The sequence below is a fragment of the Oncorhynchus keta genome, unplaced genomic scaffold (genome assembly GCF_023373465.1).
Source record: "Oncorhynchus keta strain PuntledgeMale-10-30-2019 unplaced genomic scaffold, Oket_V2 Un_contig_5163_pilon_pilon, whole genome shotgun sequence".
Taxonomy (NCBI): Eukaryota; Metazoa; Chordata; class Actinopteri; order Salmoniformes; family Salmonidae; genus Oncorhynchus; species Oncorhynchus keta.
In genome coordinates, this window is record NW_026288144.1 from 119,165 (window position 1) to 139,300 (window position 20,136).

The 20,136-nt window shown below is 42.4% G+C and overlaps 1 protein-coding gene across 1 annotated transcript in view; it reads left to right on the plus strand.

Moving 5' to 3' along the window:
• LOC118382061 (polypeptide N-acetylgalactosaminyltransferase 16-like) overlaps positions 1–20,136 on the plus strand; it is a 74,461-nt gene that overhangs the window by 47,116 nt on the left and 7,209 nt on the right. The window contains exons 9-11 of the mRNA XM_052509917.1: positions 1,667–1,770; positions 5,910–6,036; positions 9,315–9,491. Coding sequence (XP_052365877.1) covers positions 1,667–1,770; positions 5,910–6,036; positions 9,315–9,491 — 408 coding nt within the window. The remainder of the gene's footprint in view (positions 1–1,666; positions 1,771–5,909; positions 6,037–9,314; positions 9,492–20,136) is intronic.

Below are 20,136 nucleotides of genomic sequence, written 5' to 3' on the forward strand. Positions count from 1 at the left end.
TGGTCCCCACTCTGCCTATCAGGTAATTACAGTAGTTATATTGTGGTGGTCCCCACTCTGCCTATCAGGTAATTACAGTAGTTATATTGTGGTGGTCCCCACTCTGCCTATCAGGTAATTACAGTAGTTATATTGTGGTGGTCCCCACTCTGCCTATCAGGTAATTACAGTAGTTATATTGTGGTGGTCCCCACTCTGCCTATCAGGTAATTACAGTAGTTATATTGTGGTGGTCCCCACTCTGCCTATCAGGTAATTACAGTAGTTATATTGTGGAGGTCCCCACTCTGCCTATCAGGTAATTACAGTAGTTATATTGTGGTGGTCCCCACTCTGCCTATCAGGTAATTACAGTAGTTATATTGTGGTGGTCCCCACTCTGCCTATCAGGTAATTACAGTAGTTATATTGTGGTGGTCCCCACTCTGCCTATCAGGTAATTACAGTAGTTATATTGTGGTGGTCCCCACTCTGCCTATCAGGTAATTACAGTAGTTATATTGTGGTGGTCCCCACTCTGCCTATCAGGTAATTACAGTAGTTATATTGTGGTGGTCCCCACTCTGCCTATCAGGTAATTACAGTAGTTATATTGTAGTGGTCCCCACTCTGCCTATCAGGTAATTACAGTAGTTATATTGTGGTGGTCCCCACTCTGCCTATCAGGTAATTACAGTAGTTATATTGTGGTGGTCCCCACTCTGCCTATCAGGTAATTACAGTAGTTATATTGTAGTGGTCCCCACTCTGCCTATCAGGTAATTACAGTAGTTATATTGTGGTGGTCCCCACTCTGCCTATCAGGTAATTACAGTAGTTATATTGTGGTGGTCCCCACACTGCCTATCAGGTAATTACAGTAGTTATATTGTGGTGGTCCCCACTCTGCCTATCAGGTAATTACAGTAGTTATATTGTGGTGGTCCCCACTCTGTCTATCAGGTAATTACAGTAGTTATATTGTGGTGGTCCCCACTCTTCGTCCTTTGTCTCTCCTGTATGGGCCAGTAAAATATCTTAGAATCACAAGTTGAATATTGCATTTAACACTTCGTTCCACAGTACCATCAACTCCTGTGTTCCAATGACACGTTGTGTTAGCTAATCCAAGTTTGTCATTTTGAAAGGTTAATTGACCATGAGAAAACCCTTTTTGCAATTATGTTAGCACAGCTGAAAACTGTTGTTCTGATTAAAGAAGCACTAAAACTGCCTTCTATAGACTACTTGCGTATCTGGAGTATCAGCATTTGTGGGTTTGATTACAGGCTCAAAATGGCCAGAAACAAATGACTTTCTTCTGAAACTCGTCAGTCTATTCTTGTTCTGAGAAATGAAGGCTATTCCATGCGAGAAATTGCCAAGAAACTGAATATCTCGTACAACGCTGTGTACTACTCTCTTCAGAGAACAGCACAAACTGGCTCTAACCAGAATAGAAAGAGGAGTGGGAGGCCCCAACTGAGCAAGAGAACAAGTACATTAGAGTGTCTAGTTTGAGAAACAGACGCCTCACAAGTCCTCAACTGGCAGCTTCATTAAATAGTACCCACAAAACACCAGTCTCAATATGTGTGTATCAGACAGTCTGTCCTCCTGTGTGTATCAGACAGTCTGTCCTCCTGTGTGTATCAGACAGTCTGTCCTCCTGTGTTCTCTGCTACAGAACTCCAGTGATTGCAGGAGGGATCTTTGTGATGGACAAGAGCTGGTTCAACCACCTGGGGCAGTACGACACTCACATGGACATCTGGGGAGGGGAGAACTTTGGTGAGATCACTGGGGGGGAGGGGGAGGGGGGAGAACTTTTGTGAGATCACTGAGTGGGTGTGTGTGCTTGACTTTTGTTTAATTCACTGAGATCGTCTCGGTCCCATCTGATTAGATATCTAGAGATACAAAAATAAAAAATGTCCTATGCAGATGTACCTTCATCTAATTTTAGAGCTCTGACGCTACTGATGGTCATTAGTAGCCTATCAAACTTGCTAACTGCCTGGTACTCAGCACTCTATTGTCCCTCTAATCACTCTGACATCAATGCAAATCTAATCAAACACTTCATGAGAGCTCATGTTGCCCATGTTGCCCAACATTTCTATAGGCTATGCAATTGCGAGAGAAAACAGAGTGATGGCCTCTGTTAAAAAGAGGAGGATCCCATCAGCTTTCTATAGCCTTACTATATGTATTCTCTCAACTTTCCTAATATGAAGCACATTGCTTGTCTTTACAACCGGAGTAGAGCCTACCTGGCTGGCATGAAAATAAACCCCGGGGAAAAGCGTCCTCCATCCGCTATTTAAGTACATAGGTGGCATGTATTTTTTTCCCCTGTTCTGAGACAGGTACATGATAATGGTCCATTCTAAATCAAAACTAATTTCACACATATATGATTTGGTATATTTGTAAAGACAATTACTTTAAAAAATATATATATATTGAATGCTGGTAGTTGTATTAATGTGGTATCTATCGCATCCCACAACTGTCCCAGAGTATGTTTGGAATATTTATTTCTTGCACAGAAGGACAAGTTGACCAATAGAATAGGCCAACTTTTGTACAATGGGGGTAGAGTAGGTTGACATAGGCTAGTGCTTTTGCTGTTTGTTAGGCTTGTTGGCTGACTAAATGTGGACACGCTCAGTTGTGTCCCTGATGTGTCTGTCTTCATTCACTTGTAGCCTTCACTTCTTAGATGAAATACATGTGACCCGAGCACATGACGGGCATTGGCTAATGAGAACCGAGATATCTGAGAGAGTTGCTTTGGAGCACGGCAGCCGGGAGAAGGGAGTATAATTATTATATTCAGGGTATAAAGGTCACTTTGGCCGCTTAAAGGCATGGATTCTTTCAGGATTACGGTCACACAAGGGGGATGCAGCCGGGATATTTTAGGCGTGAGAATATTATCAAACTGTGAATGAGAGACTGATGAAGTGTGTACAGCCTGCGCATGCTTTTCATGTTACTTTTTTCAAATAATTTTTAAAATCATCATTAGAGTCCCTTCATTAATGTATTTAAAAAATCAAAATATATATATATATATGTTCACTCATTCATCTTTATATTTTATTATATTTTATTCAGCTTTGTTCAATTGTATTCTTCATACTATCAAATAATACCCACAGCCATTTGGCATAGCCACACCAGGACCCTAACATAAGGACAACTCAGAGTATGTTATTATGTTCTTCTGAAATAGACTACATTTTCTACATATCATGTTTCTTTAGACCTGTCTAAAATAAATAATGGATTTATTGTGAAGATGTAGACTATATTACATGGATTTATTGTGATGGTGTAGACTATATTGCATGGATTTATTGTGATGGTGTAGACTATATTGCATGGATTTATTGTGATGGTGTAGACTATATTGCATGGATTTATTGTGATGGTGTTGGTAGACTATATTATATGGATTTATTGTGAAGATGTAGGCTATATTACATGGATTTATTGTGATGGTGTAGACTATATTGCATGGATTTATTGTGATGGTGTAGACTATATTACATGGATTTATTGTGATGGTGTAGACTATATTGCATGGATTTATTGTGATGGTGTACTGTAGACTATATTGCATGGATTTATTGTGATGGTGTAGACTATATTGCATGGATTTATTGTGATGGTGTAGACTATATTGCATGGATTTATTGTGATGGTGTTGGTAGACTATATTATATGGATTTATTGTGAAGATGTAGGCTATATTACATGGATTTATTGTGATGGTGTAGACTATATTACATGGATTTATTGTGATGGTGTAGACTATATTGCATGGATTTATTGTGATGGTGTAGACTATATTACATGGATTTATTGTGAAGGTGTAGGTAGACTATATTACATGGATTTATTGTGATGGTGTAGGTAGACTATATTACATGGATTTATTGTGACGGTGTAGGTAGACTATATTACATGGATTTATTGTGATGGTGTAGACTATATTACATGGATTTATTGTGATGGTGTAGGTAGACTATATTACATGGATTCATTGTGATGGTGTAGACTATATTACATGGATTTATTGTGATGGTGTAGACTATATTACATGGATTTATTGTGATGGTGTAGGTAGACTATATTACATGGATTTATTGTGATGGTGTAGACTATATTACATGGATTTATTGTGATGGTGTAGACTATATTACATGGATTTATTGTGATGGTGTAGACTATATTACATGGATTTATTGTGATGGTGTAGGTAGACTATATTACATGGATTTATTGTGATGGTGTAGGTAGACTATATTACATGGATTTATTGTGATGGTGTAGGTAGACTATATTACATGGATTTATTGTGATGGTGTAGACTATATTACATGGATTTATTGTGATGGTGTAGACTATATTACATGGATTTATTGTGATGGTGTAGGTAGACTATATTACATGGATTTATTAGACTTTTTATAACGTTACAAAGGTCTGCATCAGTGTCTTGTAGGCTGAGTGGAATCCAGGAGATGCTTGACAATCTCCGGCCGACAATAATTCACAACCGCAAAGTAGGACCTCAGAGATACCAACACTATGTGGCGTGCAGACCTGGGTTTAGCTTCAAAACGATATTCATTTGACCAGACCTACAATACTTATTTTCCACCATAATTTGCAAATAAATTCATTAAAAATCCTACAATGTGATTTTCTGGATTTTTCCCCCTCATTTTGTCTGTCATAGTTGAAGTGTACCTATGATGAAAATTACAGGCCTCTCTCATCTTTTAAAGTGGGAGAACTTGCACAATTGGTGGCTGACTAAATACTTTTTTTGCCCCCACTGTATGTTGACAGTAATACAATCACATCAGGATTAAAATGTTGGCTCGAGTGGCTGTTCCACTCGATGTCATAAGGTGAATGCACCAATTTGTAAGTCGCTCTGGATAAGAGCGTCTGCTAAATGACTTAAATGTAAATGTAAAATGACAGATCATCATGCCCGTTATTTGAAAGGAAATTCTATCATTTGCCTTTATCTGGTGGAGCTTGTCTGTTAGAACTGAACAAGAGGCGTCTCACACTGAGTCCTCCAACAGAACTACTTGTCTGATCTGCATTAGCCCTCATTAGCAGCGTTGGCCGTATACTTCATCTGGTACACATCAGTCAGAACAAGAAGCTAAGGGACGTTAATGGTGTATAACACATATCCTGTCTGTGTCTGTCTGTCCTGGTGTCACGTTTCAGAGCTGTCAGGAAAAGTTAGATTATATCAGAGCTGTCGCTCAGAGTGAGGATGTGTTTGTGTTGACACATATATAAAATATAAACAATGTGTGTGTATAGTCTCCTACATATTGAATATACAGTGCATTCGGAACGCATTCAGACCCCTTCCCAGATTCTGTTCTGTTACAGCCTTATTCTAAAATGGATTCAATAGTTTTTTCCATCATCATCAATATCCCATAATGACATCACAATACCCCATAATGACATCACAATATCCCATAATGACATCACAATACCCCATAATGACATCACAATACCCCATAATGACATCACAATACCCCATAATGACAAATCAATGTCGTTATGGGGTATTGTGATGTCATTATGGGGTATTGTGATGTCATTATGGGGTATTGTGATGTCATTATGGGGTATCGTGATGTCATTATGGGGTATCGTGTGTAGATTGAGGAGGAACATTTTAGAGTATGGCTGTAAGGTAACAAAGGGGAAGGGGTCTGAGAACTTTCCGATTGCGCTGTGTCCCTCCCTCCTCAGAGCTGTCCTTCAAGGGTGTGGATGTGTGGTAGGAGCCTGGAGATTCTGTTAGGGTTTAGGGTTAGGGTTAGGGTTAGGGTTAGGGTTAGGGTTTCCCTTTACATACTGTGTCCCTCCCTCCTCAGAGCTGTCCTTCAGGGTGTGGATGTGTGGTGGGAGCCTGGAGATTCTGCCCTGCAGCAGAGTGGGACACGTCTTCAGGAAACGACACCCCTACGACTTCCCAGAGGGCAATGCTCTCACATACATCAAGTGAGTGGTCGGGGCTACGCTCTGCTATGAACTTTTCAGTCCAGACAGAGCAGCCCTTTTCAAATCTCTCCTCGGGGACCCCCAGCCGTTTCATGTATTTCAACTATTCCACAGCTAGAACACTTGATTCAATTTGTCAACTAATCTTCAAGCCCTGGACTACGTGAATCAGGTGAGTAAGTTCAGGGCTACAAGAAATGATGTCTGGGGGTCCCAGAGGAGATGTTTGAAAAAGGCTGGACTAGAGAGCCAGCCACTCTGTACTGTCTGCCTTCCTCTGTACTGTACTCTCTGCCTTCCTCTGTACTGTCTACCTTCCTCTGTACTGTCTGCCTTCCTCTGTACTGTCTGCCTTCCTCTGTACTGTCTGCCTTCCTCTGTACTCTCTGCCTTCCTCTGTACTCTCTGCCTTCCTCTGTACTGTCTGCCTTCCTCTGTACTGTCTGCTTTCCTCTGTACTGTCTACCTTCTTCTGTACTGTCTGCCTTCCTCTGTACTCTCTGCCTTCCTCTGTACTGTACTGTCTGCCTTCCTCTGTACTCTCTGCCTTCCTCTGTACTGTCTGCCTTCTTCTGTACTGTCTGCCTTCCTCTGTACTCTCTGCCTTCCTCTGTACTGTCTGCCTTCCTCTGTACTGTCTGCCTTCCTCTGTACTGTACTCTCTGCCTTCCTCTGTACTGTCTGCCTTCCTCTGTACTGTACTGTCTGCCTTCCTCTGTACTGTCTGCTTTCCTCTGTACTGTCTGCCTTCCTCTGTACTCTCTGCCTTACTCTGTACTGTCTGCCTTCCTCTGTACTGTCTGCCTTCCACTGTACTGTACTGTCTGCCTTCCTCTGTACTGTACTGTCTGCCTTCCTCTGTCTGTACTGTCTGCCTTCCTCTGTACTGTCTGCCTTCCTCTGTACTGTCTACCTTCCTCTGTACTGTCTGCCTTCCTCTGTACTGTCTACCTTCCTCTGTACTGTCTGCCTTCCTCTGTACTGTACTCTCTGCCTTCCTCTGTACTGTACTGTCTGCCTTCCTCTGTACTGTCTGCTTTCCTCTGTACTGTCTGCCTTCCTCTGTACTCTCCGCCTTCCTCTGTACTGTCTGCCTTCCTCTGTACTGTACTCTCTGCCTTCCTCTGTACTGTACTGTCTGCCTTCCTCAGTACTGTCTGCCTTCTTCTGTACTGTCTGCCTTACTCTGTACTGTCTGCCTTCTTCTGTACTGTCTGCCTTCCTCTGTACTCTCTGCCTTCCTCTGTACTGTCTGCCTTCCTCTGTACTGTCTGCCTTCCTCTGTACTGTACTGTCTGCCTTCCTCTGTACTGTCTGCCTTCTTCTGTACTGTCTGCCTTCCTCTGTACTGTCTGCCTTCCTCTGTACTGTCTGCCTTCCTCTGTACTGTCTGCCTTCCTCTGTACTGTCTGCCTTCCTCTGTACTGTCTGCCTTCCTCTGTACTGTCTGCCTTCCTCTGTACTGTCTGCCTTCCCTCTGTACTGTCTGCCTTCCTGTACTGTCTGCTTTCCTCTGTACTGTCTGCCTTCCTCTGTACTCTGCCTTCCTCTGCCTCTCCTCTGTACTGTACTCTCTGCCTTCCTCTGTACTGTACTGTCTGCCTTCCTCAGTACTGTCTGCCTTCTTCTGTACTGTCTGCCTTACTCTGTACTGTCTGCCTTCTTCTGTACTGTCTGCCTTCCTCTGTACTCTCTGCCTTCCTCTGTACTGTCTGCCTTCCTCTGTACTGTCTGCCTTCCTCTGTACTGTCTGCCTTCCTCTGTACTCTCTGCCTTCCTCTGTACTGTCTGCCTTCCTCTGTACTGTCTGCCTTCCTCTGTACTCTCTGCCTTCCTCTGTACTGTCTGCCTTCCTCTGTACTGTCTGCCTTCCTCTGTACTGTCTGCCTTCCTCTGTACTGTCTGCCTTCCTCTGTACTGTACTCTCTGCCTTCCTCTGTACTGTACTGTCTGCCTTCCTCTGTACTGTCTGCCTTCTTCTGTACTGTCTGCCTTCCTCTGTACTGTCTGCCTTCTTCTGTACTGTCTGCCTTCCTCTGTACTCTCTGCCTTCCTCTGTACTGTCTGCCTTCCTCTGTACTGTCTGCCTTCCTCTGTACTGTCTGCCTTCTTCTGTACTGTCTGCCTTCCTCTGTACTCTCTGCCTTCCTCTGTACTGTCTGCCTTCCTCTGTACTGTCTGCCTTCCTCTGTACTGTCTGCCTTCTTCTGTACTGTCTGCCTTCCTCTGTACTGTCTACCTTCCTCTGTACTGTCTGCCTTCTTCTGTACTGTCTGCCTTCCTCTGTACTGTCTGCCTTCTTCTGTACTGTCTGCCTTCCTCTGTACTGTCTGCCTTCCTCTGTACTGTCTACCTTCCTCTGTACTGTCTGCCTTCCTCTGTACTGTCTGCCTTCCTCTGTACTCTCTGCCTTCCTCTGTACTGTCTGCCTTCCTCTGTACTGTCTGCCTTCCTCTGTACTGTCTGCCTTCCTCTGTACTGTCTGCCTTCCTCTGTACTGTCTGCTTTCCTCTGTACTGTCTGCCTTCCTCTGTAGTCGCTGCCTTCCTCTGTACTGTCTGCCTTCTTCTGTATTGTACTCTCTGCCTTCCTCTGTACTGTCTGCCTTCCTCTGTACTGTCTACCTTCCTCTGTACTGTCTGCCTTCCTCTGTACTGTCTGTCTGCCTTCCTCTGTACTGTCTGCTTTCCTCTGTACTGTCTGCCTTCCTCTGTAGTCGCTGCCTTCCTCTGTACTGTCTGCCTTCTTCTGTATTGTACTCTCTGCCTTCCTCTGTACTGTACTGTCTGCCTTCCTCTGTACTGTCTGCCTTCTTCTGTACTGTCTGCCTTCTTCTGTACTGTCTGCCTTCCTCTGTACTCTCTGCCTTCCTCTGTACTGTCTGCCTTCCTCTGTACTGTCTGCCTTCCTCTGTACTGTCTGCCTTCCTCTGTACTGTCTACCTTCCTCTGTACTGTCTGCCTTCCTCTGTACTGTCTACCTTCCTCTGTACTGTCTGCCTTCCTCTGTACTGTCTGCCTTCTTCTGTACTGTCTGCCTTCTTCTGTACTGTCTGCCTTCTTCTGTACTGTCTGCCTTCCTCTGTACTGTCTGCCTTCCTCTGTACACAATGCTGCTGTGTTATTATCCTACCTGACCAGGTGTGTGTGTGTGTGTGTGTGTGTGTGTGTGTGTGTGTGTGTGTGTGTGTGTGTGTGTGTGTGTGTGTGTGTGTGTGTGTGTGTGTGTGTGTGTGTGTGTGTGTGTGTGTGTGTGTGTGTGTGTGTGTGTGATGTCAGGAACACACGTCGAGCAGCAGAGGTGTGGATGGATGAGTATAAACAGTACTACTACTCAGCGAGGCCCTCAGCGCAGGGCAAGGCCTTTGGCAGCATTGCAGAGCGTCTGACTCTGAGACGCAAACTGAACTGCAAGTCCTTCCGTTGGTATATGGAGAACGTTTACCCTGAACTAAGGTAAGAGGAGACAGTCTCTCTCTACTGGGTAACCAGACAGTCTCTACCGGCTAACCAGACAGTCTCTCTCTACCGGCTAACCAGACAGTCTCTCTCTACTGGGTAACCAGACAGTCTCTCTCTACACAACATCTAGGAAACACAACATCTAGGAAACACAGCATCTAGGAAACACAACATCTAGGAAACACAACATCTAGGAAACACAGCATCTAGAAACACATCATCTAGGAAACACAGCATCTAGGAAACACATCATCTAGGAAACACAACATCTAGGAAACACAACATCTAGGAAACACAGACAAAACACAACACAACATCTAGGAAACACAACACATCTAGGAAACACAAGGTCTCTAGGAAACACAGACATCTAGGAAACACAACATCTACTACATCTAGGAAACACAACACACAAGCATCTAGGAAACACACATCTAGGAAACATCTCTAGGAAACACAACATCTAGGAAACACAGCATCTAGGAAACACAACATCTAGGAAACACAACATCTAGGAAACATCTAGGAAACACAACATCTAGGAAACACAGCATCTAGGAAACACAACATCTAGGAAACACAGCATCTAGGAAACACAACATCTAGGAAACACAGCATCTAGGAAACACAACATCTAGGAAACACAACATCTAGGAAACACAACATCTAGGAAACACAGCATCTAGGAAACACAACATCTAGGAAACACAACATCTAGGAAACACAGCATCTAGGAAACACAACATCTAGGAAACACAACATCTAGGAAACACAGCATCTAGGAAACACAACATCTAGGAAGGATCTAGGAAACACAGCATCTAGGAAAACACAGCATCTAGGAAACAAGCATCTAGGAAACACAGCATCTAGGAAACACAGCATCTAGGAAACACAGCATCTAGGAAACACAACATCTAGGAAACACAGCATCTAGGAAACACAACATCTAGGAAACACAACATCTAGGAAACACAACATCTAGGAAACACAACATCTAGGAAACACAGCATCTAGGAAACACAGCATCTAGGAAACACAGCATCTAGGAAACACAACATCTAGGAAACAAACACACAGCATCTAGGGAAACACAGCATCTAGGAGCAACACAACATCTAGGAAACACAAGCATCTAGGAAACACAGCATCTAGGAAACACAACATCTAGGGAAACACAGCATCTAGGAAGCACTAGGAAACACAACATCTAGGAAACACAACATCTAGGAAACACAACATCTAGGGAACACAGCATCTAGGAAACACAACATCTAGGAAACAACATCTAGGAAACACAACATCTGGGAAACACAGCATCTAGGAAACACAGCATCTAGGAAACACAGCATCTAGGAAACACAACATCTAGGAAACACAGCATCTAGGAACACAACACACAACATCTAGGAAACACAGCATCTAGGAAACACAACATCTAGGAAACACAACATCTAGGAAACACAACATCTAGAAACACAACAAACACAGCATCTAGGAAACACAGCATCTAGGAACACAACATCTAGGAAACACAACATCTAGGAAACACAACATCTAGGAAACACAGCATCATCTAGGAAACACAACATCTAGGAAACACAACATCTAGGAAACACAACATCAGCATCTAGGAAACACAACATCTAGGAAACACAGCATCTAGGAAACACAGCATCTAGGAAAGCAACACAACATCTAGGAGCAACATCAGCACAGCATCTAGGAAACACAGGAAACACAGCATCTAGGAAACACAGCATCTAGGAAACACAGCATCTAGGAAACACAACATCTAGGAACACAACATCTAGGAAACACAGCATCTAGGAAACACAACATCTAGGAAACACAGCATCTAGGAAACACAGCATCTAGGAAACACAGCATCTAGGAAACACAGCATCTAGGAGCATCTAGGAAACACAGCATCTAGGAAACACAGCATCTAGGAAACACAGCATCTAGGAAACACAGCATCTAGGAAACACAGCATCTAGGAAACATCTAGGAAACAAGCATCTAGGAAACACAGCATCTAGGAAACACAGCATCTAGGAAACACAACATCTAGGAAACACAAGCATCTAGGAAACACAGCATCTAGGAAACACAACATCTAGGAAACACAGCATCTAGGAAACACAGCATCTAGGAAACACAGCATCTAGGAAACATCAACACAGCATCTCATCTAGGAAACACAGCATCTAGGAAACACAACATCTAGGAAACACAACATCTAGGAAACACACAGCATCTAGGAAACACAGCATCTAGGAAACACAGCATCTAGGAAACACAACACAGCATCTAGGGAAACACAGCATCTAGGAAAGCATCTAAGCATCTAGGAAACACAGCATCTAGGAAACACAGCATCTAGGAAACACACAGCATCTAGGAAACACAGCATCTAGGAAACACAGCATCTAGGAAACACAGCATCTAGGAAACACAGCATCTAGGAAACACAAGCATCTAGGACACAGCATCTAGGAAACACAGCATCTAGGAAACACAGCATCTAGGAAACACAGCATCTAGGAAACACAGCATCTAGAAACACAGCATCTAGGAAACACACAGCATCTAGGGAAACACAGCATCTAGGAAACACAGCATCTAGGAAACACAACATCTAGGAAACACAGCATCTAGGAAACACACAGCATCTAGGAAACACAAGCATCTAGGAAACACAGCATCTAGGAAACACAACATCTAGGAAACACAGCATCTAGGAAACACAACATCTAGGAAACACAACATCTAGGAAACACAGCATCTAGGAAACACAACACATCTAGGAAACACACATCTAGGAAACACATCTAGGAAACACAACATCTAGGAAAGCATCACAAGCATCTAGGAAACACAGCATCTAGGAAAGCATCTAGGAAACACAACATCTAGGGACAACATCTAGGAAACACAGCATCTAGGAAACACAACATCTAGGAAACATCACAACATCTAGAAACACAGCATCTAGGAAACACAGCATCTAGGAAACACAGCATCTAGGAAACACAGCATCTAGGAAACACAGCATCTAGAAACACAGCATCTAGGAAACAAACATCTAGGAAACACAACAACATCTAGGAAACACAGCATCTAGGAAACACAGCATCTAGGAAACAAACACAGCATCTAGGAAACACAACATCTAGGAAGGAAACACAACATCTAGGAAACACAGCATCTAGGAAACACAGCATCTAGGAAACACAACATCTAGGAGAAACAACACACACAGCATCTAGGAAACACAACATCTAGGAAAACAACATCTAGGAAACACAACATCTAGGAAACACAACACAACATCTAGGAAACACTAGGAAACACAGCATCTAGGAAACACAGCATCTAGGAAACACAGCATCTAGGAAACACAGCATCTAGGAAACACAGCATCTAGGAAACACAGCATCTAGGAAACACAACATCTAGGAAACACAACATCTAGGAAACACAGCATCTAGGAAACACAACACAGCATCTAGGAAACACAGCATCTAGGAAACACAGCATCTAGGAAACACAACACAGCATCTAGGAAACACAGCATCTAGGAAACACAGCATCTAGAAAACACAACACAGCATCTAGGAAACACAACACAGCATCTAGGAAACACAACATCTAGGAAACACAACATCTAGGAAACACAACATCTAGGAAACACAACATCTAGGAAACACAACATCTAGGAAACACAACATCTAGGAAACACAGCATCTAGGAAACACAACACAGCATCTAGGAAACACAGCATCTAGGAAACACAGCATCTAGGAAACACAACACAACATCTAGGAAACACAACACAACATCTAGGAAACACAGCATCTAGGAAACACAACATCTAGGAAACACAACATCTAGGAAACACAACATCTAGGAAACACAACACAACATCTAGGAAACACAGCATCTAGGAAACACAACATCTAGGAAACACAACATCTAGGAAACACAACATCTAGGAAACACAACATCTAGGAAACACAGCATCTAGGAAACACAACATCTAGGAAACACAACATCTAGGAAACACAACATCTAGGAAACACAACATCTAGGAAACACAACATCTAGGAAACACAACACAACATCTAGGAAACACAGCATCTAGGAAACACAACATCTAGGAAACACAACATCTAGGAAACACAACATCTAGGAAACAAACACAACATCTAGGAAACACAGCATCTAGGAAACACAACATCTAGGAAACACAAGCATCTAGGAAACACAACATCTAGGAAACACAACATCTAGGAAACACAACATCTAGGAAACACAACATCTAGGAAACACAACATCTAGGAAACACAACATCTAGGAAACACAACATCTAGGAAACACAACATCTAGGAAACACAGCATCTAGGAAACACAACATCTAGGAAACACAACATCTAGGAAACACAACATCTAGGAAACACAGCATCTAGGAAACACAACACAACATCTAGGAAACACAACATCTAGGAAACACAACATCTAGGAAACACAACACAACATCTAGGAAACACAACATCTAGGAAACACAACATCTAGGAAACACAACATCTAGGAAACACAACATCTAGGAAACACAACATCTAGGAAACACAGCATCTAGGAAACACAGCATCTAGGAAACACAGCATCTAGGAAACACAACATCTAGGAAACACAACATCTAGGAAACACAACACAACATCTAGGAAACACAACATCTAGGAAACACAACATCTAGGAAACACAGCATCTAGGAAACACAACATCTAGGAAACACAACATCTAGGAAACACAACACAGCATCTAGGAAACACAGCATCTAGGAAACACAACATCTAGGAAACACAACATCTAGGAAACACAACATCTAGGAAACACAACATCTAGGAAACACAGCATCTAGGAAACACAACATCTAGGAAACACAACATCTAGAAACACAGCATCTAGGAAACACAGCATCTAGGAAACAAACACAACATCTAGGAAACACAACATCTAGGAAACACAGCATCTAGGAAACACAACATCTAGGAAACACAACATCTAGGAAACACAACATCTAGGAAACACAGCATCTAGGAAACACAACACAGCATCTAGGAAACACAGCATCTAGGAAACACAGCATCTAGGAAACACAGCATCTAGGAAACACAACACAACATCTAGGAAACACAGCATCTAGGAAACACAACACAACATCTAGGAAACACAACATCTAGGAAACACAACATCTAGGAAACACAGCATCTAGGAAACACAACACAGCATCTAGGAAACACAGCATCTAGGAAACACAGCATCTAGGAAACACAACACAGCATCTAGGAAACACAGCATCTAGGAAACACAGCATCTAGAAAACACAACACAACATCTAGGAAACACAACACAACATCTAGGAAACACAACATCTAGGAAACACAGCATCTAGGAAACACAGCATCTAGGAAACACACATCTAGGAAACACAACATCTAGGAAACACAACATCTAGGAAACACAACATCTAGGAAACACAACATCTAGGAAACACAAGCATCTAGGAAACACAGCATCTAGGAAACACAAGCATCTAGGAAACACAGCATCTAGGAAACACAGCATCTAGGAAACACAACACAGCATCTAGGAAACACAGCATCTAGGAAACACAGCATCTAGGAAACACAACACAGCATCTAGGAAACACAACATCTAGGAAACACAGCATCTAGGAAACACAGCATCTAGGAAACACAGCATCTAGGAAACACAACATCTAGGAAACACAACATCTAGGAAACACAACATCTAGGAAACACAACATCTAGGAAACACAACATCTAGGAAACACAACATCTAGGAAACACAACATCTAGGAAACACAGCATCTAGGAAACACAACATCTAGGAAACACAGCATCTAGGAAACACAACATCTAGGAAACACAGCATCTAGGAAACACAACACAACATCTAGGAAACACAGCATCTAGGAAACACAGCATCTAGGAAACACACAACATCTAGGAAACACACAGCATCTAGGAAACACAACACAACATCTAGGAAACACAACATCTAGGAAACACAGCATCTAGGAAACACAGCATCTAGGAAACACAACATCTAGGAAACACAACATCTAGGAAACACAACATCTAGGAAACACAACATCTAGGAAACACAACATCTAGGAAACACAACATCTAGGAAACACAACATCTAGGAAACACAACATCTAGGAAACACAACATCTAGGAAACACAGCATCTAGGAAACACAACACTAGGAAACACAGCATCTAGGAAACACACACAGCATCTAGCAAACACAACACAACATCTAGGAAACACAGCATCTAGGAAACACAGCATCTAGGAAACACAGCATCTAGGAAACACACAGCATCTAGGAAACACAACATCTAGAAAACACAACATCTAGGAAACACAACATCTAGGAAACACAGCATCTAGGAAACACACACAACATCTAGGAAACACAACATCTAGAAACACAACATCTAGAAAACACAACATCTGGGAAACACAACATCTAGGAAACACAAGCATCTAGGAAAACACAACATCTAGAAAACACAACATCTAGGAAACACAACATCTAGGAAACACAGCATCTAGGAAACACAACATCTAGGAAACACAACATCTAGAAAACACAACATCTAGGAAACACAGCATCTAGGAAACACAACATCTAGGAAACACAACATCTAGAAAACACAACATCTAGGAAACACAACATCTAGGAAACACAGCATCTAGGAAACACAGCATCTAGGAAACACAACATCTAGGAAACACACACAACATCTAGGAAAACACACAACATCTAGGAAACACAACACAACATCTAGGAAACACAACATCTAGGAAAACACAACATCTAGGAAAACACAACACAACATCTAGGAAACACAGCATCTAGGAAACACAACATCTAGGAAACACAACATCTAGGAAACACAACATCTAGGAAACACAACATCTAGGAAACACAACATCTAGGAAACACAGCATCTAGGAAACACAACATCTAGGAAACACAACATCTAGGAAACACAACATCTAGGAAACACAACATCTAGGAAACACAGCATCTAGGAAACACAGCATCTAGGAAACACAACATCTAGGAAACACAACATCTAGGAAACACAACATCTAGGAAACACAACATCTAGGAAACACAGCATCTAGGAAACACAACATCTAGGAAACACAACATCTAGGAAACACAACATCTAGGAAACACAACACAACATCTAGGAAACACAACATCTAGGAAACACAACATCTAGGAAACACAGCATCTAGGAAACACAACATCTAGGAAACACAACATCTAGGAAACACAACATCTAGGAAACACAGCATCTAGGAAACACAACATCTAGGAAACACAACATCTAGGAAACACAACATCTAGGAAACACAACACAACATCTAGGAAACACAGCATCTAGGAAACACAGCATCTAGGAAACACAAGCATCTAGGAAACACAACATCTAGGAAACACAACATCTAGGAAACACAACATCTAGGAAACACAGCATCTAGGAAACACACATCTAGGAAACACAGCATCTAGGAAACACACACAGCATCTAGGAAACACAGCATCTAGAAACACAGCATCTAGGAAACACAACACAGCATCTAGGAAACACAACACAACATCTAGGAAACACAGCATCTAGGAAACACAGCATCTAGGAAACACAGCATCTAGGAAACACAACACAGCATCTAGGAAACACAGCATCTAGGAAACACAACACAGCATCTAGGAAACACAACACAACATCTAGGAAACACAGCATCTAGGAAACACAGCATCTAGGAAACACAACACAGCATCTAGGAAACACAACACAGCATCTAGGAAACACAACACAACATCTAGGAAACACAACATCTAGGAAACACAACATCTAGGAAACACAACATCTAGGAAACACAACACAGCATCTAGGAAACACAACACAGCATCTAGGAAACACAGCATCTAGGAAACACAACATCTAGGAAACACAACATCTAGGAAACACAACATCTAGGAAACACAACATCTAGGAAACACAACATCTAGGAAACACAACACAACATCTAGGAAACACAACACAACATCTAGGAAACACAACATCTAGGAAACACAACATCTAGGAAACACAGCATCTAGGAAACACAGCATCTAGGAAACACAACACAGCATCTAGGAAACACAACACAACATCTAGGAAACACAACATCTAGGAAACACAACATCTAGGAAACACAACATCTAGGAAACACAGCATCTAGGAAACACAACACAGCATCTAGGAAACACAACACAGCATCTAGGAAACACAACACAGCATCTAGGAAACACAGCATCTAGGAAACACAGCATCTAGGAAACACAGCATCTAGGAAACACAGCATCTAGAAAACACAACACAACATCTAGGAAACACAACACAGCATCTCGGAAACACAACTAATTTCAATACCTCACTATGGTGTCAGCTAGGGTGACTGATTTCAATACCTCACTATGGTGTCAGCTAGGGTGACTGATTTCAATACCTCACTATGGTGTCAGCTAGGGTAACGTGTTTCAATACCTCACTATGGTGTCAGCTAGGGTGACTGATTTCAATACCTCACTATGGTGTCAGCTAGGGTGACTGATTTCAATACCTCACTATGGTGTCAGCTAGGGTAACGTGTTTCAATACCTCACTATGGTGTCAGCTAGGGTGACTGATTTCAATACCTCACTATGGTGTCAGCTAGGGTGACTGATTTCAATACCTCACTATGGTGTCAGCTAGGGTGACTGATTTCAATACCTCACTATGGTGTCAGCTAGGGTGACTGATTTCAATACCTCACTATGGTGTCAGCTAGGGTGACTGATTTCAATACCTCACTATGGTGTCAGCTAGGGTGACTGTTTTCAATACCTCACTATGGTGTCAGCTAGGGTGACTGATTTCAATACCTCACTATGGTGTCAGCTAGGATAACGTGTTTCAATACCTCACTATGGTGTCAGCTAGGGTGACTGATTTCAATACCTCACTATGGTGTCAGCTAGGGTAACTGATTTCAATACCTCACTATGGTGTCAGCTAGGGTGACTGATTTCAATACCTCACTATGGTGTCAGCTAGGGTGACTGATTTCAATACCTCACTATGGTGTCAGCTAGGGTGACTGATTTCAATACCTCACTATGGTGTCAGCTAGGGTGACTGATTTCAATACCTCACTATGGTGTCAGCTAGGGTGACTGATTTCAATACCTCACTATGGTGTCAGCTAGGGTGACTGATTTCAATACCTCACTATGGTGTCAGCTAGGGTGACTTGTTTCAATACCTCACTATGGTGTCAGCTAGGGTGACTGATTTCAATACCTCACTATGGTGTCAGCTAGGGTGACTGATTTCAATACCTCACTATGGTGTCAGCTAGGGTGACTGATTTCAATACCTCACTATGGTGTCAGCTAGGGTGACTGATTTCAATACCTCACTATGGTGTCAGCTAGGGTAACGTGTTTCAATACCTCACTATGGTGTCAGCTAGGGTGACTGATTTCAATACCTCACTATGGTGTCAGCTAGGGTAACGTGTTTCAATACCTCACTATGGTGTCAGCTAGGGTGACTGATTTCAATACCTCACTATGGTGTCAGCTAGGGTGACTGATTTCAATACCTCACTATGGTGTCAGCTAGGGTGACTGATTTCAATACCTCACTATGGTGTCAGCTAGGGTGACTGATTTCAATACCTCACTATGGTGTCAGCTAGGGTGACTGATTTCAATACCTCACTATGGTGTCAGCTAGGGTGACTGATTTCAATACCTCACTATGGTGTCAGCTAGGGTGACTGATTTCAATACCTCACTATGGTGTCAGCTAGGGTGACTGATTTCAATACCTCACTATGGTGTCAGCTAGGGTGACTGATTTCAATACCTCACTATGGTGTCAGCTAGGGTGACAGATTTCAATACCTCACTATGGTGTCAGCTAGGGTGACTGATTTCAATACCTCACTATGGTGTCAGCTAGGGTGACTGATTTCAATACCTCACTATGGTGTCAGCTAGGGTGACTGATTTCAATACCTCACTATGGTGTCAGCTAGGGTGACTTGTTTCAATACCTCACTATGGTGTCAGCTAGGGTGACTGATTTCAATACCTCACTATGGTGTCAGCTAGGGTGACTGATTTCAATACCTCACTATGGTGTCAGCTAGGGTGACTGATTTCAAAACCTCACTATGGTGTCAGCTAGGGTGACTGATTTCAATACCTCACTATGGTGTCAGCTAGGGTGACTAGAAACACATTATCTATTAAGTGGATGTTTGTTGTGGAATATTGAATCAAATATTTCACAGATACTGAAACTTGTAAATTCAATTAGACTTTATTGCAAAAGTAACAAAGCCGAGCAATTCCATGGAAGAACCAACAGTCTCGATACTGCTGGGAGAACAGTCTCGATACTGCTGGGAGAACAGTCTCGATACTGCTGGGAGAACAGTCTCGATACTGCTGGGAGAACAGTCTCCTTACTGCTGGGAGAACAGTCTCGATA